Source organism: Salmo trutta, chromosome 36, assembly GCF_901001165.1.
Source record: "Salmo trutta chromosome 36, fSalTru1.1, whole genome shotgun sequence".
Lineage (NCBI taxonomy): Eukaryota > Metazoa > Chordata > Actinopteri > Salmoniformes > Salmonidae > Salmo > Salmo trutta.
Window position 1 is genome coordinate 14,280,672 of NC_042992.1, and position 24,381 is coordinate 14,305,052.

Sequence of the window (24,381 nt, forward strand, 5' to 3'; positions counted from 1 at the left end):
CTCCATGTCTCTGTCTGTCCCTACCTCGCTCCCTCCCTCCTCTCTCCTTCTCTTGATGTCTCTGTCTGTCTGTCTGTCTGTCTGTCTGTCTGTCTGTCTGTCTGTCTGTCTGTCTGTCTGTCTGTCTGTCTGTCTGTCTTTCTCCCTCTCAATTAAATTCAATTCAAGGGGCTTTATTAACATGGGAAACATATGTTACCATTGCCAAAGCAAGTGAAGTAGATAATATACATAAGTGAAATAAACAATAAAAATGAACGGTAAACATTACACTCATTGAAGTTCCAAAAGAATAATGAATTTCCAAATGTAATATTATGTATGTATACAGTGTTGTAACGATGTGCAAATGGCTAAAGTACAAAGGGAAAATAAATAAACATAAATATGGGTTGTATTTACAATGGTGTTTGTTCTTCACTGGTTGCCCTTTTCTTGTGGCAACAGGTCCCAAATATTGCTGCTGTGATGGCACATTGGTATTTCACCCAGTAGATATGGGAGTCTCCCTCTTTCTCTGTCTATTTCTCTGTCTTGCTCTGTCTGTCTCTCGTTCTCCCTCTTTGTCTCTCTCTCTGACTCCCTCTCTCTGTCCCTCTCTCTGACTCCCTTTCTCTGACTCCCTCTCTCTGACTCCCTCTCTCTGTCCCTCTCTCTGACTCCCTCTCTCTGTCCCTCTCTCTGTCCCTCTCTCTCTGTCTCGCTCTGTTTGTCTCTCTTTATGTCTGTCTGTCTCTCTTTATGTCTCTCGCTCTGTCCCTCACTGTCTCTTTCTCCGTCTCTTTCTCTCTTTCTGTTTCACACTGTGTGATTCTGCAGTCTTCTAATGTAAAATATATAGATAGTAATATCATTGCCTTTGGCTGAGAGACATGCAGGGAGAACAATGCATCCTACTTTTCCCCCCTTCTAAATCCCATTGATCCCTCCCATAAGACTCTGGTCAAAACCAGTGCACTATGTATGGAACAGGGTACGATTTGGGAAGCAGACTGAGAAGGTTTATTATGTAGCACCAGGCATGACATCAGGGAGCAAAGTCACACTTTAGCATCAAATAGAGTTGGAGGCAGAAGCCCTGAGTTGAGTAAACAAGAGCAGTACCATATTTCTGTACTTACAGTGCATTCTGAAAATATTCAGACCCATTGTCATTATGGGGTATTGTGTGTAGTTTGATGAGGAAAAACATGTTTTTAATCCATTGTGGTGTGGTTTTCAAATACAGTGCCTTTAGAAAGTATTCAGACCCATTGAAGTTTGGGAACCTCTGCTCTATGCTTATGCGCGAGTGAAGTGAGTTCGAAAAACATAATTTATTCTATGAATTTTAGGGGGATTTTACAGCGAAATGGTTTGGTGAGGTTTTTCCGAAATCTGGTGTTAACAATCTATCCGCACTCGGGAACGCACTAAACAACGCACCGTGGTACGCTCAAAAAGGGTGGTCTCGTTCCGATTCAATTCGTACTGTGGTGCCGTTCTCTCACCGTGAGAACAGAACGCAGTCCGTACCGAACACAGGAAAATAACCAGTCACGCATTATTATTGGTTGTTTGACTGCGCTAATTGGTTGTTTTGACAGCATTTGATTAAATGCACGCAGCATCATCATTTGAGATCTCAGAAATATGTGAGTAGTAGCAACGCATTTATGAGCGCATCCGATTCGGATTAATGGGAGAAGGGGGCTATATATAGGCTACTCACATAGCAGATTGAGATATTGAGCTGTTGTTGGATGACCAAACTGAACTCTGATTCGAACTCCTCAAAACTATGTGTGAAATAGTTTTCACATAGAAACGTTGTGTCCAACTCGTAATCAAATAGTCTTCCCCAAAATAAAATGGTCGCTGTGGTAGAACGTTTATATTGATTGGCGATCTTGTGCATTTATCAAAATCCCATCAAGTAGCATGATTTCAAATGACATGTAAACAAGATTTTTTGGGAATCGTTCTTTTTGCACATCATAAACGTTTCAAATATTGACAATTATATTAATCTGACAATTCCGTATTATTGTGTGCATACTACTCAGTGCCAGCTGTTTTCCTATTGGTCAGTCAATCGGATCGTTGTGTAACAGCTGCCGCATTACACGATAAAGGCAAAACATTCTGACACTACCAGAACTTTGTCGGAGCCTACATTCTAACGTAGTGGTACTTAATCCGCAGACCTAGACCCTGTCACACTGAACGGTCCAAGACGTCCGATAATCGTTTACGGCCTAAGAATTTTCCCACGACGTGGAAACCAATCTTGTGTGGGGGATACAATCGGGGCATAAAACGGCTAAAATCGTACAGTCTGCAAAAGCATGTATGTATGAACGTTCTAACGGACGTAGACAGATCCACAGACCCCTCCCGAATTCATCGTTGGGGACAACAAAACAAAAAGGTGGACTCAACTTGCCAGGATGGGCAACAGGCTATTTCTGTGACCCATACGTCCTCACAGCGCGTCCTCAGAGCCCGTCCTCAGAGCGCGTCCTCAGAGCGCATCCTTACAGCAGACATGTACATGAAGCATCTAACTGTGCATTTACTGAGCCTTAAATGGTAATTAAACTAACCCGTTTGAGTAGGCAATGTTTTATTTATTTCAGGCTACCTAAATGCATTCTGGTAATTTCCTACTGTACTTGAAGTAAAAATAAGTATCTCCTTACCAAAATACATGCTGGTCTTATCAACCATCAATATTCCTTTTGCATGCAACTTCACCGCCCACTGGTAAAGTCTTTAATCGATTCTAGCTGAGCATGGTGGTATGATGGGTCCTGAATGAGTCTCCTCTCCTCCACAATAGGCTACCACTCACTGCTGAGGTAGGCTACTCTCCCTCCTCTAAACTCCCTCTCTCTCTCTCTAACCTTGTTTACACCTTGAGCTAACATGTGGTCCCAATCACTACCGGATCAAGGTTCGTTTACACATGGAGGTAAAATGTGTCTCTTTTCCGTCTACTGTGCTTGCATTGTGACTAAATTTCCTGGTGCCTTCCTGTATACAAATTATTTGACTTTCTTTCAAAATAATATGAATGTATTTATTTTAAACCAATTATTGATGCCATACGCCAATGGTGCAACCTGTCAATGATTTGAGAGGCAGGTATAATAATGATTTAAACGATTTGACCATCCAGAGCTGTTAAAACTTGATTGATATCCATGTACAATGGGTCCCTGAATACCTCTGGAGGTGGTCAGGAAGATGTCTTTTAGTCGTCTACACCTGCCTGAAAATGTGGGCACAATCAGAATGTAAACAAGATCAGGAAAAATGATACATGTTAGAACCAGGTGTAAACATGGCTTCTGTTTCCCTCCCCCTCCACCTACCTCTGTCTTTCTCTGAGATGTGTGAAGAATTTGACTTTATTGGAGTGTAGGCTCCATATGCAGGGTGTGTCTGTGTCATCTGTAGTATGCTATTTGAGGTTATTGGTCAAGTCATCACCGAGCCAGGTGCTCTTGTTAACCTATTGACATGCACATGTGTGCGTGCACACACAGAAATAGAGAGAGAGAGGAAGGGAGGGAGAGCAGAGAACTGATGTGATCTGATGCGGCATATGGGATACCATGGTCACCATCCAGCCCTAAAAATGGGGAAATCCCTGCCTCCTCACTGTGATTCATTCACTCCACTGTGAGTCTATGGAGGCTGCCCAGGCTGTTGTCTTTGGATGAGCCTGTGTGTAAATCCTTTAACATCCTCACTCCATTCCTCCTGGGGCTGGTATTTTTAGATGCATCCCTGCGTTCACTGGTTCAGAAGGAAACCACATACAGCATGCAGATACAGTGCATTTGAAAAGTATTCAGACCCCTTGACTTTTTCCATATTTTGTTACGTTACAGCGTTATTGTAAAATTGCTTAAATAAAACACAAATTCAAACAGAAATACCTTATTTACATAAGTATTCAGACCCTTTGCTATGAAAGACACACACCTGTCTATATAAGGTCCCACAGTTAATAGTGCATGTCAGAGCAAAAACCAAGCATGAGGTCGAAGGAATTGTCCATAGAGCTCCAAGACAGGATTGTGCTGAGGCACAGATCTGGGGAAGGGTACCAAAACATTTCTGCCATATTGAAGGTCCCCAAGAACACAGTGGCCTCCATCATTCATAAATGGAAGAAGTTTGGAACCACCAAGACTCTTCCTAGAGCTGGCCGCTCAACCAAACTGAGCAATCGGGGGAGAAGGACCTTGGTCAGGGAGGTGACCAAAAACCTGATGATCACTCTGACAGAGCTCCAGAGTTCCTCTGTGGAGATGGGAGAACCTTCCAGAAGTACAACCTTCTCTGTAGCACTCCACCAATCAGGCCTTTATGGTAGAGCGGCCAGGCGGAAGCCACTCCTCAGTAAAATGCAGTAAAACCAAGATTGAACTCTTTGGCCTGAATGCCAAGTGTCACTTCTGGAGGAAACTTGGCACCATCCCTACGGTGAAGCATGGTGATGGCAGCATCATGCTGTGGGGATGTTTTTCAGTGGCAGGGACTGGGACACTAGTCAGGATCGAGGGAAAGATGAACGGAGCAAAGTACAGAGAGATCCTTGATGAAAACCTGCTCCAGAGCGCTCAGGACCTCAGACTGGGGTGAAGGTTCACCTTCCAACAGGACAACAACCATAAGTACACAGCCAAGACAACGCAGGAGTGGCTTCGGGACAAGTCTCTGAATGTCTTTGACTGGCCCAGCCAGAGACCAGACTTGAACTCGATTGAACATCTCTGGAGAGACCTGACAGAGCTTGAGAGGATCTGCAGAGAAGAATGGGAGAAACTGCCAAATACAGGTATGCCAAGCTTGTAGCATCATACCCAAGAAGACTTGAGGCTGTATTCACTGTCAAATGTGCTTCAACAATGTACTGTGTAAAGGGTCTGAATGGTTATGTAAATGTGATATTTCAGTTGTTTTCTTTTTATAAATTAGCAAAAATGTATAAAAACTTGTTTTTCTTTTTCAGTATGATGTATTGTGTGTAGATTGATGAGTGGAAAAAACAATTGTATCAATTTTAGAACGAGGCTGTAACGTCACAAAATGTAGAAAAAGTCAAGTGGTCTGAATTCTTCCCGAATGCACTGTATGTCCCACACACATAACATCACACTAGGTGTTATCATCATCACCATCATCATCACATGTGCACATGCATAGGCTCTCATACACACACACACACACACACACACACACACACACACACACACACACACACACACACACACACACACACACACAGAAACACACACAGAAACACAGAAACACACACACACAGTCTTGTAGAACTAAACTTGTGGGGACACAATTCATCCAATTCAAAATCCTATTTTCCCTAACCCTAAACCTAACACTACCTCCTAACCCTAAAACGAACCCTAGCTCCTAACCCTAATTCTAACCCTAACACTAATTCTAACCCTAACACTAATTCTAACCTTAACCCTAAAGCCCCTAGAAATAACATTTCACCTTGTGGGGACAAAACAAAATGTCCCCAATTGATACAATTTTTGTTGGTTTACTACTCTCGTGGTAGTAAACCACAAGTATAGTTAAACATGTCCACACACTCACAAGCATGGCTCTTAAATACACTCTTCTCATCAGAAAGTGTTCATACCCCTTGACATTCCACAGTTTGTTGTGGTATACAGCCTGAATAAATTCAAAATGGATTAAATAGATTTGTTTTTCTCTCACCCATCTACACACAATACCCGATAATGACAAAGTGAAAACATGTTTTTAGAAATGTTTGCAAATGTATTGAAAATAAAATACAGGAATATCTCATTTACATAAGTATTCACACCCCTGAGTCAATATTTTGTAGAAGCACCACTCACGATTACAGCTGTGAATTTTTCTGGGTAAGTTTCTAACAGGCTGACTACACTGCTTGCGTTGCAAAATCAATTTAGACATACATGTTATTCAATTATTGCACCCACACTGCTCGCGCACGCCAACGAGCGTCTGCGTTGCCAAGAGCTAAAATAGGAGTCAGTTCTAATTCTGACGCAGATCGCACAGCAAGTCCTGCCTCTCCCATCTCCTCATTGGTTTGTATAAGCAGGTATCCATGTGCCATCTCCTCATTGGCTATACCCACGTGGGTGACTGAAAGATGAATAAGGTCAGTGGTGGTAATGCACCTAATTTAAGAAAGTTGCCAATCGCAATATAAAGTCAAGAGAAGAAAAAGCCTGAAAGGAGGAGAGATGACTAGAAACGATTCGGTTGACCGTTTTATGTGTGGATTAATTGGCAGAGTAGAGGACCTTGTGCATTTCAGGTAAAATAACAACTCAATGTTTATATCCCAGGACAAATTAGCTAGCAACAGCAAGCCAGCTAAAAAGGACAAATTAGCTAGCAAATGAAAGCTAGCTAGCTAAAGTGGCATAAATGTTTAATGCTTTTCGACCTGTCCCCAAATGAATGTTATTGGTTCAGAGTTTGTTATGATATTTTAACCTGCGTGTCGTGATCGCGTTTGGTGTGGGGGGACAAAATGCATTTATGCACGATGGCGCACGATGGCGCATGCGCGCAGCCGGTTTTGGTTCCGTGTAAGAGCTTTCCACACCTGGATTGTGCAACTTTTGCCCATTCTTTTTACAATTCTTCAAGTTCTGTCAAATTCATTGTTGATCATTGCTAGACAACCCTTTTCAGGTCTTACCATAGATTTTCAAGTAGATTTAAGTTAAAACTGTAACTCGGCCACTCAGGAACATTCACTGTCTTCTTGGTAAGCAACTCCAGTGTGGATTTGGCCTTGTGTTTTAGGTTATTGTCCTCCGAAAAGGTGAATGCATCTCCCAGTCTCTGGTGGAAAGCAGACTGAACCAGGTTTTCCACTAGAAGTTTGCCTGTGCTTAGCTCCATTCCATTTCTTTTTTATCCTGTAAACTCTCTAGTCCTTAATGATTACAAGCATACCCTTAACATGATGCAGCCACCACTATGCTTGAAAATATGGAGCGTGGTACTCAGTAATGTGTTGTGTTAGATTTGCCCCCAACATAACGCTTTGTATTCAGGACAGAAAGGGAATAGCTTTGCAACATTTTTTGCAGTACTACTTAATGCCTTGTTGCAAACAAGATGCATGTTTTGGAATATTTTTATTCTGTACAGGCTTCCTTCTTTTCACTCTGTCAATTAGGTTAGTTTTGTGGAGTAACTGCAATGTTGTTGATCCGTCCTCAGTGTTCTCCTATCACAGCCATTAAACTCTGTAACTGTTTTAATGTCACCATTGTCCTCATGGTGAAATTAGGAAGGGTGCCTGTATCTTTGTATTGATACACCATGTAATACACCATCCAAAGTGTAATTAATAACTTCACCATGCTCAAAGGGATATTCAGTGTCTGCTTTTTTAATTATTACCCATCTACTAATAGGTGCCCTTCTTTGCGAGGCATTGGAAAACCTCCCTGGTCTTTGTGGTTGAGTCTGTGTTTGTGTCACACCCTGACCTGAGAGAGACGGTTTATTTCTCTATTTTGTTAGGTCAGGGTGTGGGGTGGGCATTCTATGTTTTGTATTTCTTTGTGTTGGGCCGAGTATGGTTCCTAATCAGAGGCAGCTGTCTATCGTTGTCTCTGATTAGGAATCATACTTAGGCAGCCTTTTCCCACCTGGGTTTTTGTGGGTAGTTGTTTTCCGTTTAGTTATCTGTTGCCTGACGGAACTGTTTGCTTTCGTTTTTGTTTCTTTGTTTAAGTGTTTCATTTATAGTAATAAATATGAGCACTCAACACACTGCGTTTTGGTCCACTGCTTTCGACAGCCGTAACAGAACTACCCTCCACCAAAGAACCAAGCAGCCTGGGCCGATTGACTGGACCTGGGAGGAAATCCTGGATGGGGCAGGACCCTGGACAAGGCCTGGGGAGTATCACCGCCCGCAGGAGGAGATAAAGGAAACACTTAAACAATAACCGAAAGTGGAACGGCGATACTGGGAGGAACAGGCAAGGAAACAACGGAAGCCCGAGAGGCAGCGGCAAAAAAAAATGGGGGGGGCACACGGGGAGATTGGCGAAGTTGGGGTTGAGATCTGAGCCAACTCCCCGTGCTTACCTTGGGGAGCGAGTGACCGAGCAAGCACCGTGTTATGCGGTGATGCGCACTGTGTCGCCAGTGCGCACTCACAGCCCGGTGCGCTCGGTGCAAGCTCCTCACCGTTGCCGTGCTAGAGTTGGCACTCAGCCAGGAAGGAGTGTGCATGCTCAGCGTTCCTGGTCTCCGGTGCGTCTCTTCGGCCCAGGTTATCCTGCGCCAGCTCTACGCACGGTACCCCCCGTTCACCAGCACAGCCCAGTTCATCCTGTACCAGCGCTCCGCCCTTGCTGGGCTAAAATAACCATCCAGCCAGGATGGGGTGTGCCAGCCCTAAGCTCCAGACCTCCAGTGCGCCTCCACGGCCCAGTTTACCCTGTGCCTGCTCTGCGCACCCAGTCTCCTGTGCGTCTCCCCAGTCCGGTGAGACCGGTTCCAGCTGCACGTAGGAAGCCTCCAGTGATGATCAATGGTCCGAAGCCTCCAGTGATAATCCATGGCCCGGAGCCTGTAGTGATAATCCATGGCACGAAGCCTCCAGTGATGATCCATGGCCCGGAGCCTGTAGTGATAATCCATGGCACGAAGCCTCCAGTGATGATCCATGACCCGGAGCCTGTAGGGATGATCCATGGCACAAAGCCTCCAGTGATGATCCATGGCGCAGAACGTGTAGTGAAGATCCATGGTATGGAGCCTGCAGCGACGGTCTGCAGCCCGGAGTCTTCAGCGACGGTCCGCAGCCCAGAGTCTTCAGCGGCAGCCCGGAGTCTTCAGCGACGGTCCGCAGCCCGAAGTCTTCAGCGACGGTCCGCAGCCCGGAGTCTTCAGCGACGGTCCGCAGCCCGGAGTCTTCAGCGACGGTCCGCAGCCCGGAGTCTTCAGCGGGGGTCCGCAGCCCGGAGTCTTCAGCGGGGGTCCGCAGCCCAGAGTCTGCAGCGGCGGCCCGGAGTCTTCAGCGGCGGTCGGCAGTTCAGAGCCTCCGGCAATGATCCACGGTCTGGTTCCTCCGGCGACACAGAAGCGGGGGGATCAGTGGGCGGTGTGGGGGTTACGCCCCGAACCAGAGCCGCTGCCAAGTATAGATGCCCGGCCCCTCCCCTATAGGTTCAGGTTTGCGGCTGGGAGTCCGCACCTTTGGGGGGGGTGTGTACTGTCATGCCCTGACCTGAGAGAGACGGTTTATTTCTCTATTTTGTTAGGTCAGAGTGTGGGGTGGGCATTCTATGTTTTGTATTTGTTTGTGTTGGGACGAGTATGGTTCCTAATCAGAGGCAGCTGTCTATCGTTGTCTCTGATTAGGAATCATACTTAGGCAGCCTTTTCCCACCTGGGTTTTTGTGGGTAGTTGTTTTCCGTTTAGTTGCCTGACGGAACTGTTTGCTTTCGTTTTTGTTTCTTTGTTTAAGTGTTTCATTTATAGAATTAATAAATAAATATGAGCACTCAACACGCTGCGTATTGGTCCACTCCTTTTGACGATCGTAACAGTTTGAAATTCACTGCTTGACTGAGGGACCTTACAGATAATTGTATGTGTGGGGTACAGAGATGAGGTATTCATTCAAAAATCATGTTAAACACTATTATTGCACACAAAGTGAGTCCATGCAACTTATGTGACTTATTAAGTAATTGTTTACTCCTGAACTTATTTAGGCTTGCCATAACAAAGGTGTTGAATACTTATTGACTAACATTTTTTTGAAAAAACTAAATTCCACTTTGACATTAGGGGCTGTTGTGTGTAGGCAAGTGACAAAAAATCTAAATGTAATCCATTTTAAATTCAGGCTGTAACACAAGAAAATGTGGAAAAAGTGAAGGGGTGTGAATACTTTAAAAAGGCACTGTGCACTCACAGTTAGAGAATACAAATTAGTTTTGGCCTGTCTGCTCCAATCTCCCCTCCAGTTTTTGAGAGGAGGACAATAACATGTTTTCTCACAATCTATGGCACCTGGGGCAGATTCATCAGAATTAGTGGCATTTAAATGGAATGGTGTCGTGGATCTGCCACATAATACAATGCAGTGTTTTGGTTTAAACATCCTTTTAATTAAGAAATTAATCTACTTAGCATCGCATGATAAATAATTCACACAAATATAAGGAAGCCCTTAGTAACAGTAACAGATCAACATCCAGCATCCTCCCAGAGTATCTCCCACTGACCTGAGTTATTTGGCGTGTTTCTGTCCAGCTCCATGGAACAACGGCAGAGAGAGCGAAGAAGAAAAGTACACAGATGGAAATATCTGCTCATAAACTAAATGTAACGCTCCTTTGTCACTTACTGTTATGCCAGACCAGACACTTTCTGTTCTCGGAAAAGAACAGAATGCTTTAAGGCTTGGTGGTATTATTCATTTTTTTCTCCCTCGAGGGTGAAGTCAAAAGGTTTCCCCATTATCTAGTCTCAGGACTAAGCTTTGTTTCAGACTTGGGTTGGGAAAGTTTGAGGGTAGCAGTCTTACTGTAGCCTGGAGCTGGTCTCAGACCTGTAGGTACTTTAGCCAGCTCCTTGGGCATGGCATGGGCTACCGAGTGACGAAGCAGTCTAAGGCACTGCGTCTCAGTGCTAGAGGCGTCACTACAGACACCCTGGTTCGATTCCAGGCTATATCACAACCGCCGTAATTGGGAGTCCCATAGGGCGGCGCAAAATTGGCCCAGCATCATCCTGGTTTGGCCGGGGTAGGCCGTCATTGTAAATAAGAATTTGTTCTTAACTTACTTGCCTAGTTAAATAAAAAAATAAAAAAATGGGCTACATGTATGTTGGGTAAAGCACATACAGACTGGGTCCAGGCTAGTCTTAGTCAGAATCCAGAGGTGTTTCTCTTGGCTCCTCTGCCTAAGAGCAGAACTGAGATAGAAATTAAATTCATCATTAGCAGGCTGGTGTGAAAGTTGGTACATACTAGATCTGCTTTGAGACAACCACAGCTCTAGCAATAAGGTTAATGACATGCCTGGTCCAAACTTGCCTGACGACTCAAAATGAATTATTTCGCTGCTTTATGTTTGCTACATACAATACTTCAGTCTGAGACTGCCATCGTTGAAGTCGTCTGTGGTGACGTCAAAATGAGGGGTGTTGTACACAACAAAGTCATCAGCGATTGGATCATCTCTTACCAATCAGAGTATCAAAGCCACTTTACCCACGTGTGTTCTGTCTCTGGCTCAACCAATCGGTTTCTGGGACCAATCAGAACGGTTAGCATCTGTTTCCGTTCTAGAAATCGTCAGAGAGGTACTCTGATCCAGACTCATTTAGAAGAATAAACAAACGTCCGTGGGCGTAGCGTTAGGCCGGAGCAAGGAGTTTGGGTAGCCAGGCAAGGGCCAAACCATCCAGACGTTAAAAGCCTATTTCACATTACTATCTGCCTTGTGTTTATGGGCTGGGGGATATCACCTCGAGATACTGGGTCCATCACTTCATGGGTTGGGGGCTATCACCTCAAGATACTAGGTTCATTATTCTATGGGTTGGGGGCTATCCCCTCGAGATACTAGATTCATTATTCTATGGGTTGGGGGTTATCCCCTCGAGATACTAGGTTCATTATTCTATGGGTTGGGGGCTATCACCTCAAGATACTAGGTTCATTATTCTATGGGTTGGGGGCTATCACCTCAAGATACTAGGTTCATTATTCTATGGGTTGGGGGCTATCCCCTCGAGATACTAGGTTCATTATTCTATGGGTTGGGGGCTATCACCTCAAGATACTAGGTTCATTATTCTATGGGTTGGGGGCTATCCCCTCGAGATACTAGGTTCATTATTCTATGGGTTGGGGGCTATCACCTCAAGATACTAGGTTCATTATTCTATGGGTTGGGGGCTATCCCCTCAAGATATTAGGTTCATTATTCTATGGGTTGGGGGCTATCACCTCAAGATACTAGGTTCATTATTCTATGGGTTGGGGGCTATCACCTCAAGATACTAGGTTCATTACTTTATGGGTTGGGAGCTATTACCTCGACATACTAAATCCATTCCTTTATGGGTTGGGAGCTATCACCCCCAGATATTCAGATTCATCACTTTATGGGTTGGGGGCTATCCCCTCGAGATACTAGGTCCATTACTTTATGGGTTGGGAGCTATTACCTCAACATACTAAATCCATTCCTTTATGGGTTGGGAGCTATCACCCCCAGATATTCAGATTCATCACTTTATGGATTGGGGGCTCTCGCCTCGAGATACTAGATCCATCCCTTTACACCAGAGACCATTTAGTGTCACAGATACAGCAATAAACACTCTGGCTGCCATGGCAACTGAGATATGATAAATGGAAGGGGAACTATGTGCTGTTCCCATAGTTTCTGTCTGGCCTGTTGCTAATTGCTAGACAGAGAGAGGTGTTGACCTCAATTGCCCCTTGTGTGAATATGGGAAGATACATCCAGCTCTGTAATAATGTCCCTGTCTCTTTTTAACCTTTTTTTAACTAGGCAAGTCAGTTAAGAACAAATTCTTATTTACAATGACGGTCTACCCCGGCCAAACCCTCCCCTAACCCAGATGACGCTGGGCCAATTGTGTGCAACCCTATGGGACCCCCGATAACAGCCGGTTGTGATACAGCCCGGGATTGAACCAGGGTCTGTAGTGACGCCTCTAGCACTGAGATGCAGTGCCTTAGACGGCTTCATCACTCGGTAGCCCAATTTTCTGACTGGCCTATGTGGGTGATGTTTTTTCTCGCCTCAATGATCTGAATCTAAGATTACAGGGGCTCTCCGCAACTATATTCAATGTGCGGGACAAAATTGAGGCTATGATTAAGAAGATGGAGCTCTTCTCTGTCTGCATTAACAAGGACAACACACAGGTCTTCCATCATTTAATTATTTTTTGTGTGCAAATGAACTCAAGCTTACGGACAATGTCAAATGTGATATAGTGAAGCACCTGAGTGAGTTGGGTGCGCAATTACGCAGGTACTTTCCTGAAACGGATGACACAAACAACTGGATTCATTATCCCTTTCATGCCCTGCCTCCAGTCCACTTACCAATATCTGAACAAGAGAGCCTCATCGAAATTGCAGCAAGGAGTTCTGTGAAAATATAATTTAATCAGAATCCACTGCCAGATTTCTGGATTGGGCTGCGCTCAGAGTATCCTGCCTTGGCAAATTGCGCTGTTAAGACACTGATGCCTTTTGCAACCACGTACCTATGGGAGAGGATTCTCGGCCCTCACTAGCATGACAACTAAATACAGGCACAGACTTTGTGTGGAAAATGATTTAAGACTGAGACTGTCCAATACAACCCAACATTGCAGAGTTATGGGCATCCTTTCAAGCACACCCTTCTCATTAACCTGTGGTGAGCTATTCACCATTTTTGATGAACAAATAAAGTTTTATATGTAATTATTTATTGTTATTTGTGCCCTGGTCCTATAAGAGTTCTTTGTCACTTCCCACGAGCCGGGTTGTGACAAACTCCTACTCATTCTTATGTTTAATAAATGTATCATATAATGTGTGTGTGGCAGGCTTACAATGATGGCAAAAACTACATTTGAGAGTGCGCTGACCCTGGTGCTAGAGGGGGTAGGCAGCTGGAGGTTGAATGTGTGAAGGGGTACGGGACTATAAAAAGTTTGGGAACCACTATTCCAAACATTTAAGTAGCTACACTACATGACCAACAGTATGTGGAGACCTGCTTGTCGAACATCTCATTCCAAAATCATGGGCATTAATATGAAGTTGGTCCCCCCTTTACTGCTATACTCTCCACTCTTCGGCTTTCCGCTAGATGTTGGAACATTGCTGCGGGAACTTGCTTCCATTCAGCCTCGAGCATTAGTGAGGTCGGGCACTGATGTTTGGTGATTAGGCCTGGTTCGCATTTCATCCCAAAAGGTGTTGGATGGAGTTGAGGTCAGGGCTCTGTGCAGGCCAGTCAAGTTCTTCCACACCGATCTTGACAAACCATTTCTGTATGGACCTCGCTTTGTGCATGGGGCATTGTCATGCTGAAACAGGAAAGGACCTTCCCCAAACTGTTGCCATAAAGTTGGAAGCAAAGATTCATCTGTGGTGTTCTCTTCTCTAAAAGTAGACAGAGTCACTTGCAGATTTGAACTCTAAAAGGTCAGAAAATTGATAGGGTCACCTCCTATAAGTATCTTGGGATTTGGTTAGATGAAAAGCTGAATTTTAAACAGCACATTAATAACTTGACCAAGAAACTGAAGTTGAAATTGGGTTTCTAATTTTGGAACAAATCTTGCTTTTCAATGTCAGTCAGAAAGGACATTGTTCAAAGCACTTTGTTATCAGTGCTGGATTACGGTGATATTGTCTATATGCAGGCCTCAGCAAGTACCTTAAAATCTGGACACAGTGTATCATGGTGCTTTAAGATGTATTACCAATACTAGATCACTCACCCATCACTGTGATCTGTATGCTCTGGTGCAATGGGCCTCTCTTTCCACCAGGAGGCTAAAGCACTGGCACACTTTTGTGTACAAAGCATTGATAGGGCATTGATTGTATCTCTGTTCCTCACTGATCCCTTACTGACCAGATCAGTCACTCAATACAGTCTTCGTTCATAGTCGCTGCTGTCCTTGTCTGTTCCTAAGGCTAGAACTGAGATGGGGAAACAATCTTTTTCCCATAATGCCCCTTCATCCTGGAACATGCTTCGAAAGATATTAAAGTTAGGGGAGTTTTTAAGACTCTGATCACAACACTGTTTGTGATAGCAGCAGTTGTTTCTAGTCTTCAAATGTATCTGTAACTTGTAACACTTTGTATTTTGTGTGTATTTTGTAGTAATATTTTATGTACACGCTGCTATTTCCCTGTTTTGCCTTCCTTCTTGCCAGGTTGCCCTTGCAAAATAGTTTTTACCTAAATGGGTCTTACCTGGTTAAATCAAGGTTAAATAAAAAAAATAGGATGTCATTGTATACTGTAGCCTTAATATTTCTCTTCACTGGAACTAATGGACCTAGCCTGAACCATGAAAAACATCCCCAGACAATTATTCCTTCTCCACCAAACTTTACAGTTGGCATTGTGTAGTCACAATGCCAACTGGCATCCACAAAATCCAGATTTGTCCATCGGACAGCCAGATGGTGAAGCGTGATTCATCACTCCAGAGAACGCGTTTCTACTGCTCCAGAGTCAAATGACAGCGAGCTTTACACCGCTACCTATGAACAGTTCTTGTGATGATGTTGCTTTCAAAGGCAGTTTGGAACTCGGGGGTGAGTGCTGCAACAGAGGACAGACTATTTTTACTCGCTACGCACTTCAGCACTCAGCGGGATCGTTCTGTGATATTGTGTGGCCTACCATTTCACAGCTGAGCCATTGTTGCTCCTAGACATTTCCACTTCACAATAACAGCACTTACAGTTCACCGGGGCAGCTCTAGCAGGGCAGAAATTTCATGAACTGACTTGTTGAAAAGGTGGCATCCAATGACGGTGCCATGTTGAAAGTCACGGAACTCTTCAGTAAGGCCATTCTACTACAAATGTTTGTCTATGGAGATTGCATGGCTGTGTGCTCGATTATATACTCCTGTCAGCAACGGGTGTGGCTGAAATAGCTTAATCCACTAATTTGATGGGGTGTCCACATACTTTTGCAAAGTGGTGTGTTGTGCTGAAGCCTGCCTACTGTTACCTAAGCATTTGAATGGCAAATGGGATGTGCTCTGCAATTACCAGTTGAGAAGTAAAAAGAGTAGCCCTTTTTAATCATGGCCCAAAAACTATTTTTAACACACAAAAGCTGTATGCTGTGCGCCTGTGAAAAATAAGATACTTAACGAATATACACCAGCTCAATTTAATTCCACAAAATTATGCAAATTAACCCATATGACGGGTCAAATGTATTTATATCAACTGGTATTCCCATCAATGAATAGGCCCAAAATTATTATTTCGTAATGGGATTTTTTTTCTTCACCAGGACAATTTGCCGGTGCTAATTTTATTTATTGGCTTTATTAGGTTAACGGAAACCCTGATGCACACACACACACAAATACAAACACTGCCTATATATTACTTCACATTGCAATCAACTAGGCATTCAAAACAATAACATATTTCTAAAAGTCTTCAAGTACTTGCTCTAAATTAGGGGTATTCAACTCTTACCCTTCGAGGTCCGGCGCCTCCTAGTTTTCTGTTCTACTTGATAATTAAATGTACACACCTGGTGTCCCAGGTATAAATCAGTCCTTGATTAGAGGGGAACAGTTAAATGCAGTGGAACTGGATTTGAGGTCCAGAGTTGAGTTTGAATGTTCTAAGTGGTCACTTCCAGGCTCCATCCATATATACACTACATGACCAAAAGTATGTGGACACCTGCTCATCGAACATCTCATTCCAAAATCATGGGCATTAATATGGGGTTGGTTCCACTTTTGTTGCTATAAGAGCTTCCACTCTTCTGGGAAGACTTTCCACTAGATGTTTGAACATTGCTGAGGCGACTTGTTTCCACGAGCATTAGTGAGGTCGGGCACTGATGTTGGGCGATAAGGCTTTGCTTACAGTCAGTGTTCCAATTTATCCCAAAGGTGTTCGATACCATTTCTGTATGTACAGGGAAAGGGCCTTCTCCAAACTGTTGCCACAAAGTTGGAAGCACAGAATGGTCTAGAATGTCATTGTATGCTGTAGCGTTAAGATTTCCCTTCACTGGAACTAAGGGGCCTAGCTGAACCATGAAAAACAGCCCCAGATCATTATTCCTCCTCTACCAAACTTTACAATTGGCACTATGCATTTGGGCAGGTAGCGTGCTCCCAACGAACAGTTCTTGTGCGAACGTTGCTTCCAGAGGCAGTTTGGAACTCGGTATCTTGAGTGTTGCAAACAAGGTCAGGCGATTTTCTGCGCTACGCGCTTCAGCATTCGGCTGTCCCGTTCTGTGAGCTTGTGTGGCCTACCACTTCACTGCTGAGACATTGTTGCTCCGAGACGTTTCCACTTCACAATAACAGCACTTACAGTTGACAGGGCAGATCGAGCAGGGAAGAAATTTCACGAATGGACTTGTTGGAAAGGTGGCATCCAATGACGGTGCCACGTTGAAAGTCACTGAGCTCTTCAGTAAGGCCATTCTACTACCGATGTTTGTCTATGGAGATTGCATGGCGGTGTGCTCGATTTTATACACCTGTCAGCAATGGGTGTGGCTGAAATAGCCCAATCCACTAATTTGATGCGGTGTCCACATACTTTTGTATATATAGTGTACTTCCTACAGTACTCCAGACTCACTCTAGATCTCCTGTTTGAAAGGATTGAAATGCTACTTCAACAATCATTCAGCCCACCTGATTGGTCACCACAACAACATCACCATGGTGATCTGCAGATCATTAGATAATGTGTTTATGTGATGGCATTAGTCAAAGAAATGTGCAACAGGTTTTCCAACAAACGCAGACATTGGAGACATTCCAATGGTAAATCTTCTGCGGGGGAACTTGGAATGGGAACTTGGAATGGGAACTTGGAATGGGATTCTGCATCAGATGACTGTTAAATGAGAATACACACAGTAGACACAGCTAACACACACAGTAGGCTATATAATGTATGTTGTAAATTACACTGTTCAACACAGAGTGATAACATTTGATGTTTCTTACACATGTAGCTGTCAGTAGAATGTAGGCATATTGTATATAGTGGAAGATGTATAGTAATGTCTCCATCTGAGCAGCAGCTCATGGTACCCAGTCTCCTGTACATCTGAGCAGCAGCTCATGGTATCCAGTCTCCTGTACATCTGAGCAAGCAGCTCATGGTATCCAGTCTCCTGTACATCTGAGCAGCAGCTCATGGTACCCAGTCTCCTGTACATCTGAGCAGCAGCTCATGGTACCCAGTCTCCTGTACATCTGAGCAGCAGCTCATGGTATCCAGTCTCCTGTACATCTGAGCAGCAGCTCATGGTATCCAGTCTCCTGTACATCTGAGCAGCAGCTCATGGTATCCAGTCTCCTGTACATCTGAGCAGCAGCTCATGGTACCCAGTCTCCTGTACATCTGAGCAGCAGCTCATGGTATCCAGTCTCCTGTACATCTGAGCAAGCAGCTCATGGTATCCAGTCTCCTGTACATCTGAGCAGCAGCTCATGGTACCCAGTCTCCTGTACATCTGAGCAGCAGCTCATGGTACCCAGTCTCCTGTACATCTGAGCAGCAGCTCATGGTATCCAGTCTCCTGTACATCTGAGCAGCAGCTCATGGTATCCAGTCTCCTGTACATCTGAGCAGCAGCTCATGGTATCCAGTCTCCTGTACATCTGAGCAGCAGCTCATGGTATCCAGTCTCCTGTACATCTGAGCAGCAGCTCATGGTATCCAGTCTCCTGTACATCTCAGCAGCAGCTCATGGTATCCAGTCTCCTGTACATCTCAGCAGCAGCTCATGGTATCCAGTCTCCTGTACATCTGAGCAGCAGCTTACAGTATCCAGTCTCCTGTACATCTGAGCAGCAGCTCATGGTATCCAGTCTCCTGTACATCTGAGCAGCAGCTTACAGTATCCAGTCTCCTGTACATCTGAGCAGCAGCTCATGGTATCCAGTCTCCTGTACATCTGAGCAGCAGCTTACAGTATCCAGTCTCCTGTACATCTGAGCAGCAGCTCATGGTATCCAGTCTCCTGTACATCTGAGCAGCAGCTCATGGTATCCAGTCTCCTGTACATCTCAGCAGCAGCTCATGGTATCCAGTCTCCTGTACATCTGAGCAGCAGCTAACGGTATCCAGTCTCCTGTACATCTCAGCAGCAGCTCATGGTATCCAGTCTCCTGTACATCTCAGCAGCAGCTCATGGTATCCAGTCTCCTGTACATCTGACCAGCAGCTCACGGTATCCAGTCTCCTGTACATCTGAGCAGCAACTCATGGTATCCAGTCCCCTGTACATCTCAACAGCAGCTCATGGTATCCAGTCTCCTGTACATCTGACCAGCAGCTCATGGTATCCAGTCTCCTGTACATCTGAGCAGCAGCTTACAGTATCCAGTCTCCTGTACATCTCAACAGCAGCTCATGGTATCCAGTCTCCTGTACATCTGAGCAGCAGCTTACAGTATCCAGTCTCCTGTACATCTGAGCAGCAGCTCATGGTATCCAGTCTCCTGTACATCTGAGCAGCAGCTCATGGTATCCAGTCTCCTGTACATCTCAGCAGCAGCTCATGGTATCCAGTCTCCTGTACATCTGAGCAGCAGCTCATGGTATCCAGTCTCCTGTACATCTGAGCAGCAGCTCATGGTATCCAGTCTCCTGTACATCTCAACAGCAGCTCATGGTATCCAGTCTCCTGTACATCTCAGCAGCAGCTCATGGTATCCAGTCTCCTGTACATCTCAACAGCAGCTCATGGTATCCAGTATCCTGTACATCTCAACAGCAGCTCATGGTATCCAGTCTCCTGTGCCTCTCAACAGCAGCTCATGGTATCCAGTCTCCTGTGCCTCTCAACAGCAGCTCATGGTATCCAGTCTCCTGTACATCTGAGCAGCAGCTCATGGTATCCAGTCTCCTGTACATCTAAGCAGCAGCTCATGGTATCCAGTCTCCTGTACATCTGAGCAGCAGCTCATGGTATCCAGTCTCCTGTACATCTCAACAGCAGCTCATGGTATCCAGTCTCCTGTACATCTCAGCAGCAGCTCATGGTATCCAATCTCCTGTACATCTGAGCAGCAGCTCACGGTATCCAGTCTCCTGTACATCTGAGCAGCAGCTCACGGTATCCAGTCTCCTGTACATCTGAGCAGCAGCTCATGGTATCCAGTCTCCTGTACATCTCAGCAGCAGCTCATGGTATCCAGTCTCCTGTACATCTGAGCAGCAGCTCATGGTATCCAGTCTCCTGTACATCTGAGCAGCAGCTCATGGTATCCAGTCTCCTGTACATCTGAGCAGCAGCTCATGGTATCCAGTCTCCTGTACATCTCAACAGCAGCTCATGGTATCCAGTCTCCTGTACATCTCAGCAGCAGCTCATGGTATCCAGTCTCCTGTACATCTCAACAGCAGCTCATGGTATCCAGTATCCTGTACATCTCAACAGCAGCTCATGGTATCCAGTCTCCTGTGCCTCTCAACAGCAGCTCATGGTATCCAGTCTCCTGTGCCTCTCAACAGCAGCTCATGGTATCCAGTCTCCTGTGCCTCTTGTGATGTGTGAGATGGGATGAAGGAACTTCTAGATGGTTTCCATTCACTCCTGCTTTTCCTCAAGGTCCCCATCCCACTGCGGGTGACTGACAGACTGTGTAAGTACGCCTGTGTGAGTCTCTGTGTGATGAGTGTGTCTGTGACTCTGTTCTTCCTAAAGCTTTTTTGTTCTACCTTTATGTGTGTGTGTGTGTGTGTGTGTGTGTGTGTGTGTGTGTGTGTGTGTGTGTGTGTGTGTGTGTGTGTGTGTGTGTGTGTGTGTGTGTGTGTGTGTGTGTGTTTCCTCTCCTGTGTGTAGGGTAAATGTGCAGAGACAGCATCTGGCAGAACAAGACAAACTATTTTAGGAAGAACAGAGTCATACACACTGGAAAATCTGTAGACCTCCTTTCCAGTGGGCACAAACTGGTGGAATCAACGTTGTTTCAACGTCATTTGTCAACGTACTGTGATGTGGAATCAGCGTGGAAAATACACTGTATTTGAAAAAAGTCATCAACAATTACTGTTTTGATCTCATTTCAACCAGTGTTATAAACATTGAAATTAGGATAAAACTTTAACTTAAAACATTAACTTCTAAGTCAAAGGGTGTTTATAGTTTCTGATGGCACCGTACATGTCTGATTAAAGCCAGCACAACCACTCAGCTCTCCATACACATGTAGGAGTGTATGGAGGGGAGGACGGACTATAATGAAGCTCCCTGTGGTTTGAACCATGAGTAAGTATCCTTGCCTGTGAAATGGAGATTCAGAGTTAGAGCTCAGCAGGGTAGCACAAACTCCCTGTCAAACCTCAGGAGCCACAATGGACTGTCCCTAGGCTGAACCCTAACACCAGATGAACCATAAACACAGCTAATGCACACATCACTTCACAGTTAACCTTATAGTATACACTGCTAGAGGGGCTGGAGAGATAGCTTATGGCTGCATTCTGTCTGGGGATACTGTAGATACCAGAAGGGTCTCCACCAGATTACAGAGAGAGATCCACATTATACATGGCATCAGTGGATTGGATAGATTCCCCGCCGAGGTTTGGTCGGGGGGGGGGGGGGGGGTTCCATGCTCTCTGCGGTCAAGGATCAGGATGAACGCAGGAGTCATAGCGGTCGTGATAAAACATAGGTGTGGTGCGACGATCGTAAATCCCCACAGGGATCACGCCAATTGAGCAGAGTGGACCGACAGCAACTACTCACGTGAAAATTCAAACGGGGAGATATACGACCAGTCTTGCTGTTTTTGAAGCTCAACCATTAGCCATGGATGCATCCCAAGGTTTACACATGGTTTTATGGGCTGCATATCAAGTGGCGTAATGGCCACCATGGACGTTTTAAATCCCCACTTTTCCCCACATTCACTCAGGCCACTCTCAAACTTAACTTCGATAGTGAGGGGTCAAAATGCGGTCAGTCGAGAAAATCTGGGAAGCGTTTGGGGAATTCGGTTGAAGGCACAGAGTAGAGTAACAAATCTCACTTTGCCGGAGAGCTTTCCCATCCCAATCCACCATGCAAGAGGTCTTGATAATTTTTTTAACACAACCCTCACCTTTTATACAGTATGATGCAAATCAAGATTTATGGACTTCAAGACCAACCTGAACAGCCAGCTCAACCTGCCCCGGTTATCAAACCATATGTTTTTCGCCTCTCTATAATAAATCATAATTCACAGGAAATTATTAAACATTTACTGTCCTGTGCAGAAAGTTCAGTGAGCATTCATAAAATATTTTTTATGACACACACACACACACACACACACACACACACACACACACACACACACACACACACACACACACACACACACACACACACACACACACACACACACACACACACAGAGAGAGAGTAAAAGTCTTCTGTGCACATCTGTGAGGCACAGATAGAGCCGTTTCTGTCATCAATGTCACTGATCCCCAATACTGGAGATTTATACTCTCTTGGCCGAGCTACACAAAAATACTAATTTAAACCATGGTCCACAGATGAGCTACAGACACAGTTGTATACATGTGCACACACTCCAAATGCTTGATTCAAAACCAGGTTTATGAAGGCTATTTTCTACATACAGTACCATTAAGAAGTTTGGACACACCTACTCATTCTAGGGTTTTTCTTTATTTTTACTATTTTCAACATTGTAGAATAATAGGGAAGACACCAAACCTATGAAATAACACATATGCAATCATGTAGTAACCAAAAAAGTGTTAAACAAATCAAAATATATTTTAAAGTTGAGAATCTTGAAAGTAGCCACCCTTTGCCTTGATGACAGCTTTGCACACTCTTGCCAATCTCTCAATCAGCTTTGTGAGTTAATCACCTGGAATGCATTTCAATTAACATGCGTGCCTTGTTAATTTTATTTGTGGAATTTCTTTCCTTCTTAATGCGTTTGAGCCAATCAGTTGTGTTGTGACAAGGTAGGGGTGGTATACAGAAAATAGCCCTATTTGGTAAAAAACCAAGTCCATATTATGTCAAAAACAGCTCAAATAAGCAAAGAGAAACGACAGTCCATCATTACTTTATCAAATAAAATAAAATTGTATTAGTCACATGGGCCGAATACAACAGGTGTTCACCTTACAGTGAAATGCTTACTTATAAGCCCTTAACTTTTTATGGATAGGGGGCAGTATTTTCACGGCCGGATAAAAAAACGTACCCGATTTAATCTGATTATTACTCCTGCCCAGAAACTAGAATTGATTTGGATAGAAAACACTCCAAAGTTTCTAAAACTGTTTGAATGGTGTCTGTGAGTATAACAGAACTAATTTGGCAGGCCAAAACCTGAGAAGATTCCAAACAGGAAGCGCCCTCTCTGACTATTTCTTGGCCTTCTTGATCATCTCTATCCAAAACAGGGGATCTCTGCTGTAAGCCTTTTTGAAATTGGACAGTGTGGTTAGATTAACGAGAGTCTTGTCTTTAAAATTGTCCTATTTCAAAAAGGCTTTACAGCGAAAGCAAAACATTAGATTATGTCAGCAGAGTACCCAGCCAGAAATAATCAGACACCCATTTTTCAAGCTAGCATATAATGTCACAAAAAACAAAACCACAGCTAAATGCAGCACTAACCTTTGATGATCTTCATCAGATGACACGCCTAGGACATTATGTTATACAATACATGCATGTTTTGTTCAATCAAGTTCATATTTATATCAAAAACCAGCTTTTTACATTAGCATGTGACGTTCAGAACTAGCATTCCCACCGAACACTTCCGGTGAATTTACTAAATTACTCACGATAAACGTTCACAAAAAACATAAATTATTTTAAGAATTATAGATACAGAACTCCTTTATGCACTCGCTATGTCCGATTTTCAAATAGCTTTTCGGTGAAAGCACATTTTGCAATATACTGAGTAGATAGCCCAGCCATCACGGCTAGCTATTTTGACACCCACCAAGTTTGACCCTCACCAAACTCCAATTTACTATTAGAAAAGTTTGATTACCTTTGCTGTTCTTCATCAGAATGCACTCCCAGGACTGCTACTTCAATAACAAATGTTGGTTTGGTTCAAAATAATCCATAGTTATATCCAAATAGCGGCGTTTTGTTTGTGCGTTCAAGACACTATCCAAGGGTGACGAAGGGTTACGCGCCCGACGCGTTTCGTGACAAAAAAAATCCAAATATTCCATTACCGTACTTCGAAGCATGTCAACCGCTGTTTAAAATCAATTTTTATGCTATTTTTCTCGTAAAAAAGCGATAATATTCCGACCGGGAGTCATTGTTTACATTCAAAGACGAAAGAATAAAAACATGGGGTTGCCTCGTGCACGCGCCTCCAGTCTCTGTTCTCTGATCGACCACTATCAAAATGCGCTAATGTTTTTCAGCCAGGGCCTGCAAAGCCACCATTCAGCTTTTTGCCGCCTTCTGAGAGCCCATGGGAGCCATAGGAAGTGTCACGTTACAGCAGAGATCCCCTGTTTTGGTTAGAGATGATCAAGAAGGCCAAGAAATGGTCAGAGAGGGCGCT

General features: G+C 44.3%; 1 protein-coding gene across 2 annotated transcripts in view; it reads right to left on the reverse strand.

The window, feature by feature from the left end:
• LOC115175488 (zinc finger protein 385D) overlaps positions 1-2,874 on the reverse strand; it is a 34,971-nt gene extending 32,097 nt beyond the window's left edge. The window contains exon 1 of one of the 2 annotated variants that reach the window (XM_029734742.1): positions 2,682-2,874. In XM_029734742.1, the coding sequence (XP_029590602.1) occupies positions 2,682-2,709 (28 nt within the window). In that variant the 5' untranslated portion in view covers positions 2,710-2,874. The remainder of the gene's footprint in view (positions 1-2,681) is intronic. The other variant, XM_029734743.1, reaches the window with a different exon arrangement.
• Positions 2,875-24,381: the final 21,507 nt, after the last annotated feature.